Source organism: Salarias fasciatus, assembly GCF_902148845.1.
Source record: "Salarias fasciatus chromosome 23 unlocalized genomic scaffold, fSalaFa1.1 super_scaffold_20, whole genome shotgun sequence".
Lineage (NCBI taxonomy): Eukaryota > Metazoa > Chordata > Actinopteri > Blenniiformes > Blenniidae > Salarias > Salarias fasciatus.
In genome coordinates, this window is record NW_021941230.1 from 12195233 (window position 1) to 12205163 (window position 9931).

The 9931-nt window shown below is 48.9% G+C and overlaps 2 protein-coding genes across 2 annotated transcripts; both read left to right on the forward strand.

Annotated features, from left to right (window-relative positions):
* On the forward strand, positions 1 to 1867 carry LOC115383641 (uncharacterized). The gene is made up of 4 exons (XM_030085774.1): positions 1 to 149; positions 620 to 802; positions 873 to 988; positions 1103 to 1867. Exons 2-4 carry the CDS (start codon positions 673 to 675, stop codon positions 1865 to 1867), a joined length of 1011 nt encoding a protein of 336 aa, XP_029941634.1. The 5' UTR covers positions 1 to 149; positions 620 to 672.
* Positions 1868 to 2405: 538 nt separating this feature from the next.
* On the forward strand, positions 2406 to 9668 carry cyp27a2 (cytochrome P450 family 27 subfamily A member 2). The gene is made up of 9 exons (XM_030086336.1): positions 2406 to 2693; positions 2942 to 3132; positions 3249 to 3448; positions 3517 to 3714; positions 3797 to 3960; positions 6821 to 6987; positions 7613 to 7694; positions 7772 to 7984; positions 8113 to 9668. Exons 1-9 carry the CDS (start codon positions 2460 to 2462, stop codon positions 8227 to 8229), a joined length of 1566 nt encoding a protein of 521 aa, XP_029942196.1. The 5' UTR covers positions 2406 to 2459; the 3' UTR covers positions 8230 to 9668.
* The last annotated feature ends 263 nt before the right edge of the window (positions 9669 to 9931 follow it).

A 9931-nucleotide genomic window follows, 5' to 3' on the forward strand; every position in this document is an offset into this window, starting at 1 on the left:
CTGGAAGCTGAACGCTGATCATGGACAGACGGAGGAGGAAGCTGGTGCGTCTTGCTGCCTGCGCGGCTCTGCTGCTTTTGGAAAACGCGCCAATAAAGAGGAAACGTAAACGACGCATTTGGAGGAAACACCGCCCGCTGGACCTGACGGTGAGGAGGCGACGGGGCTATTCAGCCCTGTAATGTTTGATTCTGTTCTGATATTATTCATTTTGTTGATTTTACATGGATTATTTCTGCGCAGCACAATCGGTAGATCGCGCAAATCGCCCCAAAGTGCTTTTGACATACTGTCACCTGCATCACCCACCGTTCCATCTCACCTGGTCATTTAGTGAAGATAAGGATGTGTCTCAGAAATGCTCACATATGCATCCTGCATGACTCCCAAAGTGTATAAAAAATCAAAATATTTCAGGCTGTCATTACAGATTACATTTGCATTGAACATGATGTCTAATCATAATTTTCCATATCATGGACAAAGGCACCTTTCTCCTTTTACACATCGAGGTTTTGTTCTTGATGCGAAACAAATTTTATTCTCATTCATTTCAACCATCCTCTTAAACTTCCACCTTGATCTGCTGCACCCACTGTTTCTCCCGGTGTGACAGCAGATTTCTCCCGGCAGGCCTCTGACAGTCGGAATAATTTCCTGCGGTTTGTGAAGATGACCTCTGAGGACTTTGACTTCCTGCTGGAGAGGGTCGGCCCTCGACTGGCCAGGCAGGACACCCAGTTCAGGAAAGCCATTCCGTCCAGAGACAGGCTGTCCCTGACGCTGAGGTTTCTAGCAACAGGTAAAGAACTGCAGGTCCAGATACATCCGGTCCCACTAGAGACCTCACTTTCGCCCCTCTTTTCCCACAGGAGAATCACTCCAGTCTCTCAGCTCTCAGTACGGAATGGGAAGCAGCACCACCTCCAAAATCGTCAAGGAGACGTGTACTACGATCCACCAGCTGCTCAAAGAAGAGTTTCTTCAGGTAGTCTGATTACTTCAGTGAAATTTAACAATAACCAAAAAGGGAATAAGTTCATAGATAAAGAGGCTTGCAGTCATTCAATAAGAATAATCCCTCTCCTTGCTTTCTGTCCAGACGCCGGACTCCGACGCAGCTTGGCGTCGTGTTGCTGATGGTTTCCTGCTGAAGTATCAGTTCCCACATTGCGTCGGAGCTCTGGGCGCCAAACGCATCTCCCTCCATCCTCAGGGAAGCAACAACAAGCGCTGCGTGCTGCTGACGGCCGCCGTGGACGCTCAGTACAGGTTCCTGTTCGTCAGCGCCGCGCCTCAGACCGAGGACTCGGACGTTTTCCCTTTTGAAGACTCTGTCTTCGGCAGAGCCCTGGATCAGGGCCTGCTGCGCCTGCCGTCCGCCCCAGACGGTGCGTTTCCCCATGTGTTTGTGGGAGACGACGCCTTTCCCCTGCGCGCCAACCTCATGGTTCCCTTCCCCGGTGAGGACATGGACGGCAGGCAGCGGCTCTTCAACCGGCAGCTGTCCAGAGCGCGGCAGGCGGCGGAGGACGCCTTCTGGATCTGGACCAGCCGGTGGCGGGTCTTCCACACCAGCATCCCTCTGCAGCCGGAGAAGGTGGAGAGGGTCGTCCTGGCCACGGTCTGCCTCCACAACTGGCTGTGCGCGCGGCGCTCCGAGGCCTACCTGCCGGCCGGGCCGCCGGGCGAGGAGCCGGGCGGGGAGCCGGGCGGGGAGCCGGGCGGGGAGCCGGGCGGGGAGCCGGGCGGGCTGGGCGTCATGAAGCCCGTCCGCTGGGAGCAGAGCGGCAGCTGCAGCAGGGAGGGGGAGCAGGTCCGGAACGCCATGAAGGACGCCTGCCAGGATCTGAGCAGCCTGACGTGACGGAGCCGAAAGACTGAAACGACTGTTTATGCTGATGGTGTTTTTTGTTTTTAACTTACTGCATTTACAACATGTAAAGACTTTTTCAGCTGAAAAATGTTCTCAAGTGTGTTCCCTATTAATGTTGTGTGAATAAAGAAAGCATCTTTTGGATCTGTTAATCAGGTAGTGACCATATAATTCGGGAAAGAACTGATTTTAGCTCAAACTACAATTTGTGTTTCAGAGGTTGGGATTCGCTCTCATAAATGTAAACTTCCAATCAGATGTTTATTGACAATGTCATGTCTAAAAGTTGGTGGTTTTCTGAAGAGGTGAAGCGGCACGAAAACATTTTAAACCTATAAGATGCTTGCTTATCTTTATATTAGAATCACGAACGATTTCATATGTTTGCATTCAACTCAGAAATGTCTGAAACGATGATCTGCAGGTGTGTGAGAGAAAAGTAAAGAAGTTCCAGTTCCGCGCGCAGCCTCCAGAGGGCGCGTGCAGGCGGTGAAAAGCTGCAGAACTTTCCATTCCTTGTCAACTTTCTGAAAGCAGCCGCTCCTTTTCCACCGAGCCTCCCATCCAGCAGACCGCCTCCGTCATGTCTCGGTTCGCCACGGGACTGTCTTCCGGGCTCCGCGCGCTCTGCGCCCGGGAGACCCGGGGACCCGGAGCCTGGCCCCGCGGCGCCGGGCCCGCCGGGAGAAACCTGAGCGTCCAGGCGACGGACCGGAGGAAGCTGAAGAGCACTGACGACCTGCCGGGACCCAGCACGTCCACCACGCTGTACTGGCTGCTCGTGAAGGGATACGCGGACAAGAGCCACCTGCTGCAGGTCAGGTCCACATTGTTCCAGTCACGTGCGCAATTATCTTAAAAATTAAGTTGGTTTCATGTTTTTCCTGTTTGAAGTAATTTCTAATGGCAGAAAAGTAATATTTTAAAGTGTTTCTTAATCCAATTATGTTTCTATTTACCAATAATTCAAAGAGATCTGATGGTTCTGTTCGTTCTCTGTTTCCTCAAAAGAAGTGTGAAAGCCTTTGAAAGACTGTTTTTTTAGTTGTTGTTTTTTTTCCCCAGGGGGTGCAGAAGAGACTGTATGGACCCATCTGGCGCTCCAGGTTCGGTCCTTATGAGCTGGTCAACGTGGCGAGTCCGGAGCTCATCGCCCAGGTGATCCAGCAGGAGGGCCGCTACCCGGTCCGGGCCAAGCTGCCCCACTGGCAGGAGTACCGGGAGCTGAGGGGGCAGGCGTACGGCCTGCACGTCAGGTGAGTGGAAGCAGGGCGGGGGAACTCAGAAGAAGAGGCAGAAAGCTTCTCCCTCCAGGAGGTTCTGTCCAATCTGATCCTGAGATCCAGAAAAGGTTTGGTCTTCCTCTCCACAGCTCGGGACCAGAGTGGCATCACCTCCGCAGCGTCCTGAACCCCAAGATGATGAAGCTGAGGGAAGTGTCCGCTTTCGCTCCGGTCATCCACCAGGTGGTTGCGGATCTCCTGGATCGGATCGAGCTCCTGCGAAGCCGCAGCGCCGACCGGGCCACGGTCTCCGATCTGGCTCCAGAACTCTACAAGTTTGGCTTTGAAGGTGAGAGTCGCCGCGGTCGTCCCCAGCCGGAGTCGGCCGTCCTCATCCCGAGCCTCGACGTGCTGCAGGGATCTCCGCCATCCTGTTCGAGACCCGGCTGGGCTGCCTGCAGGAGGAGATCCCCCACAACACCCTGCGCTTCATTTCCGCCGTCAACGACATGATGAAGATGTCGGAGACCGTGATGCTCTTCCCCCGCTGGAGCCGCCGCATCCTTCCCTTCTGGAATCGCTTCGTGCAAGCATGGGATGACCTCTATGACGTTGGTATGTGATTTAAAAAAAAAAAAAAAAAGCAGCAAACGGGAGAATTCATAAATGGATTTGTGAATTGATTTTTACTTTGCAGCAAAGACGCTGATCGACAGAAGACTGGCTGAAATCGAAGGCCAGGTGCGCGGCGGCGAGTCCGCAGAGGGCACGTTCCTCACCTACCTGCTGCTGTCCGAGCGCCTGAGCAGATCCGAGGTCTACATCAGCGTCACGGAGCTGCTGCTGGGGGGAGTGGACACGGTGAGGAGGCGGGCGGGGGGGCGGCGGGTGCATTCTCTACTTCTCCAGTACTTTTCGATAACATCGGCTGTGTTAAAGTGGAGCATCTGAACGCATTGTAGAGGGGGATGGTTTTTATGGTTAGAGAATAAAAAAGTGGTGGTTTCATGAAGTTTCTCTGAGCAGATCAGAGCAGACCGTGTCGTCCTCCCGTCCTACTTCATACCCAGTAGAGCGAAGGCCTGAGCTGAGCTCTCAAATTATAATCACAGAGGCATGACAGTCTATTTATAACCTCTATTTCTTCAGTGGTCTCCAAAATAAACCTCACAGCACCTACTGGTGACACACAGTGACACACTTTCTGCCTCTTCCTCTGTCCGTTCCTGCATCTGATCCTTTCTCTTTCCACTTGTTGCCTTGTCGAAATCGGCACATTTTCAGACAGCGTCCTGCTTCCCCGATCGATGGACCGTTTCTGTCTTTGTTGTCTAAACACACGGTTGCTCCTGGTGTTTTTCATAGAGCCTTCTTCTCCACGAGCGTCTGACCGCTCGCTGCTGTGTTCACGTCCTCCAGCGGGGCTAGATGTGGGTCACCGGCGCCGTCCTGTGCTTTGCTCAGCGGCTGTCTGCCGTTGCCGGGGAATCGCTCATCTGGCACGCCACGCCTTGCAAACACACACTTCAGGCTGATGAGGATGTGCTTGTTTGTGGTTGGTTTTGATCTCAGGAAGCTTTGTGAAGCAGTCCACACACATGAAACACTCTGCAGCATTAAGATGGAACAAATCCACACCCGTATTTGTTCAGGCTCTCCCGGGCGCCGAGTGTGACGTGAGAAGCTCTCTGGGATTATTGTTCTTGTGTGAGTTTCACACCCTGCATCACTCCCTCGCTCCTCACACATACACACTCCTCTCCTGGCTTCAGCTTCACCTCAAGGCTGGATTTCTGGATTTCTCAGGCGGTCCAGCTGAGTGTAAACAGATGAGAGCTTTCTTGGATCGGTCAAAATCCATGGTTAGCCTCCAAAACAGACAAAGATCTGGCATTTCAGCCCACACTTCTTCTGTTGCTTGCAGCAAGTACTGTTTCATTTTGATGGCTTTATGCAGGTATTTTGTTAGGTTTGGTTCCAGTCACCATGCTGCTTTCCCAATCTGCAGGCTCCATCGATTTCGTTTTCATGTCCAAGTTTTGCATTCATCTCAGTTCTGTGTTTTAGGATTCAGTTTTTTGCTCTCTTTAAATCGGTCACGTTCGCATCAACCTTTCTGGGAGGTGCCTGGAATATGCCTCTTCAACAGCAACCTCTGTTTAATTCTAAAACCAACACAACAGCCCAAGAGTAAAGACACAGCGTCGCCTATTGGTGACTCCCGAGTGATGCTTTGCTCGATGATTAATGGAGGAAAGGGAGGTTTTGGAACGATGAAGGCTGCAGTGAGATGGTTCTTGTAGATTGGCTTCACTGGGTTTTCTATAAAAGGTCATCTGCAGATTGTGAAACTTGATACACTGTTTGATTTCTTATGTGTCGTCATCGATGTGGTCAGTGGTTCAATGGCCAAAGAAAATATGAGTGAACTAGAGACAGACACTGCCTGCTTTAACTAATAAAAAAATGTCTGCTTTTTTTAACTCGGCGCAGGGTGGTAAAACTTTGTGAACCTTAGGATTTAACGACTGGTTGACCATCGTTTGGCAGCACGAACCTCAACCAAATGTGTCCTGTAGTAGCTCTTCCTATCATTGTGAAGCAGAATTCACCAAGCGTTAGATTGTTCACCCACTAATAGGGAACGTGAGCTGGGATTAGACCGTCGTGAGACAGGTTAGTTTTACCCGACTGATGATGTGTTGTTGCAATAGTAATCATAGTAGTAGCAGATCAGACGTGCGACGGCGGTAAGACAGATTCTCTCCAAACGGAGAAAGTTGAGCCGTGCTACTAGTCCGGGCACAGTCGTCCTGTAGAGATGACTCAGAGAGCAGAACGCTTAATGATTTGTAGAAGAATCCTGCAGTATCAGATCGACATGAAGAAATCTCTGGCACCTTTTAACCATTTTTGTTGACAACAAGCAGTAAAACATTAAAGCGTGGCTGGAGTTCATGTGGTGACTCCGCAGAGGAAGCCACGGCTGTCCTCATGCAGCAGTGTGGAGGGAACACACAGTGCTGAGTGTGGGTGAAGAAAAGTCGGCTGACGCTCAGGATAGGTGAGACAGTGTCCTAAAAACACAGCAGCAAGTTGCCAGTACAACGGTCTTGACTGAGTCGCTGTGGAATGACAGGACGGATTAAGTTTAGCTTAAACTGCCCCAGTGGAGAGCATTTCTACAGAAAATGGAAGGGATCCCAGAGTAGATCCCTGTGGAGCCCCACAAGGAAGAAAGGCTGAACAGAGCAGAGTGCCAGAGATCAGATAGCAGCAGGCACAGATCCTGATAAAACAACATGATAAAAAGCCTGTTTTACTAACCTGGCAGTCAAATTCAGCCTGGCCTTGTGTTTTTTTCCCCATTTTCACATGTTCACCAATGTTTTGCTTGAAACTGGGGCACAAAAGAATTTAAAACAAAAACAAGTTGAGGAGGCGTGCTGCTGTTGTTGTGCCAGTCCTGTCGGAGCTGCCTGGCTGCATTCCTGGCAGAGGCTGAAACTTGTTGCCTTTGGTTCAGTCTGGAAGGAATTTTTATTGATGTCTTGTTTTCTCGCGGCGTGCCTTGTCAATAATCACAGGCGGCGATGACGGGGTAGAAATGCTCTGACTGTGATGAACAAAGGACAAACTAGTCAGGTGGCACTTAAATATCCCAAAACCAAACACAGTAACAATTTGAGCTGACTTGATTATTTTCCGCTCTTGACCTCAGACCTCCAACACTTTGTCCTGGGCGCTGTACCACTTGGCGAGGGACGGCAGGGCTCAGGACAGGCTGCACGCCGAGGTGGACTCCGTGTGTCCCGGCAAGAGGGAGCCGACCATGACGGACCTGAGCAGCATGCCGTACCTGAAGGCCGTCATCAAGGAGACGTTACGGTGAGCCGATGGCTCTTCCATCACTTCCTGGAGCTCGACACTTTGCCTTTAATCTCTGTTGTACTTTAGTCTTTAATTTAAACTTTAAAGAGCTCCTCCACTGTGGTGCAGATATCCAAGATAAAATTATCTTTTACGAAAACCAAACAATTGCGACAGAAAATGATTACGATCTCAACATCAAGCCAATTTTATATTCAAAATACAGAGAAACGTTCAGAATCCTTCCCATATGGCTGTTGCAATGTGGGTAGTTTCACACCCAGACAGCAGAGCCCTGAGGCTAGTTTCGTAACAATCTCAGTGTCAGCTCGGGTCTCAGGGTTGTGTTGTTTGCTACGGCTACAAAAAAGAAAAAAGAAAAAAAATCAGTTTTCTTTGTAATTTGTCCAGTTTGCTTGGTAATTTAGCGGGACAGATTGGAACTGCGGGCTTTATGTTTGACACCCCTAATCAAGAGCAAACCTTGAAAATGACCAGTTTCTTTATCCTGTTGGTTTGGTTGTCGGGAGAGAGGGCGTGACCTCTTCAGGTTCACTGCAGTGTTTTGTTGAATTTGAATGAACCTTTCTGAGAGGAAGGCCTCTGAAGACTCATTTAATTGCTCTGTGTCTTCCTCTTGCAGCTTGTATCCTGTCGTACCCGGAAACGCACGCTTGGTTTCAGAAGGTGAAGTGATTTTGGACGACTACTGGTTCCCAAAAGAGGTACGGCTCTCAGGAAGTGACCCAGTCTTTTCTAGTTCCTCTTCAAATCCGTTTACCTTCCTGTCTTTATTTTCCAGACTCTGTTTCACCTGTGCCATTACTCGGTCTGCCACGACGAGGCGGAGTTCGATCGTCCGGAGGACTTCGTCCCGGAGAGGTGGCTCCGCGCCGACACGCCGCGCTCCCGTTTTCAGCACCATCCTCACAGCTTCATCCCGTTCGGCGTCGGGGTGCGAGCCTGCGTGGGGAAGAGGGTGGCGGAGATGGAGATGTTTTTCGCTCTGTCCAGGGTGAGCGCCGGACGCAGATCCTCGGTTCAGAGTGCAGGAGATGACTTTTCTGGTGCATAAACGGTCAACTATCACACTACATGTGTGAATTAATGTTAGTGTGTGTGTGTGTGTGTGTGTGTGCGCAGATAATGCAGCATTACGAGGTCCAGCCTGTGGAAGATGCTCCGACCGTGGAGCCCAAGACCCGGACGCTGCTCATCCCCGGAGCGCCCATCGACCTGCGCTTCCTGTGCAGAGCCTGACGGAGGCGCCGCGGATGCTCCGCAGTTCATGTGCAGGCAGCAGGTGAAACCTCCTCATCAAACCTCATGTTTTAACTGTAAGTTTGAGGAACGCGTTTGAATCCACGACAGACTCTGTCCTCCTGTGGTGGGACGTTTTATCGCCAATTCCATTTATATTTAAGTCTCAAACTATATGAAAGATCTGAATCTGAAATGTAATGTCCACGTTCAAATCCAAGTACTTGACTATTGTGTTTGTTTTTTCAGTTCCTATATTTGATACTGGCAGTGGCTGTCTGTCCGAGCTGAAGAATGTGGTGCGATTGTTGTTCAGACAAATCAGACATTTGATCTTTTTTTAAGAGAATTCTTTGAGACTCGCCTCTGGAGATCAGGTTTATTTGGTGATAATTTAAGTCACACTGCTCCCTCCTGACAGCGACGTGCAACTGCAGCCTAGAAACACACAACAGTTCCAGGTTTGAACAAGTTTTATTCATGTGAAGCCAGTTTAATGAAGGAAGAAGAGCAAAGATACCAGGTCTTAGGATAAGCTTATAGTGTTTGAAGTGTTTGAGGAATGTTCAACTTTAAAGAAACAAAGAGTTTCACGTGTGAATGCTGATTTTTTTTTTTTAAGTTGTCTGTAAAAAAAGTGTATAAAGAGACATTGTGTTGATGCTACATGCAAAATATCTGCAATCAGCTTTTTTACAAACATCCCAATGTGGTCTTTGTGGCATAGATGTGCTGTGAGTGCTGTAAATGCAAGTGACAAACTAGACCAAAACAAAGGACAGAGGACCTAAATGTGCACAAATCAATATATCTGCATTTAAAAATCAATAGCTTGGTTTTACAGCTTACGTATGTTCCGCATGTTTGTCATGGGGGTGGCACCTTTTGGATCAGGATTCAACATATTGTCTGAATATTTCAACCTTTGATTTGTGTTTTCTCAGTGAAACTATGCCCACTGCCTGCAGCTGCAGAGCTCAGATAATGCAGGTTAGGGTCGTTCCAGCAGACGGTGAGGAGTCAGACAGTCAGGCCTGTTTGAGCCCCGGCGTGTTTGTGAATGATCAAGAACTTGAATGTACGATTGATCATCCAGAGAAACATGTTTTGTGTCCTCATCTTCTTTTCTAGAGAGGGATAAAAGTGAGTGACAGTGAGTCTGGTGTATGAGAATGTAGAAGTGCCTTTGATGCCAGAGCCTGGTTTTCCGAGGATCACAGGACTGCTGCAGTCGTGGAAAGATGAATGAACAATAACGGCTAGATCAGCCTTCGCAGTAGCTGCACTAACAACTGTACAGGTAGAAAGCTGGACCACAGGAGGATAAAAGCCCTGCATGTTCCTGCTGAGGGTCCGTACAGGATAGCAACTCGTGTGTATATATATTGTCTAATTAATAAACCATTTGATGTTTTGTTTTGTTTTTGAATAAAGATTTTTAAATAAAGATGTTTTTAAATAAAGGTGACTTTAAAAAAAAAGGGGTTATTTATATATATATATACTTATGGGTTCATCTTCCACAGACCAACTCATAGCTAAAGCTGTTCATAAATGGTGATCGATGGATCTTTACTCAAATAACGGATCCATTATCCTTATCTGTGCAGCGTAATCATTAAATCGTGCAAATAAAAAAATACTTAAAGTGAATATTTATATAGTCGTTGGTATGAATTAAACATTTGAACCAAATGATCAG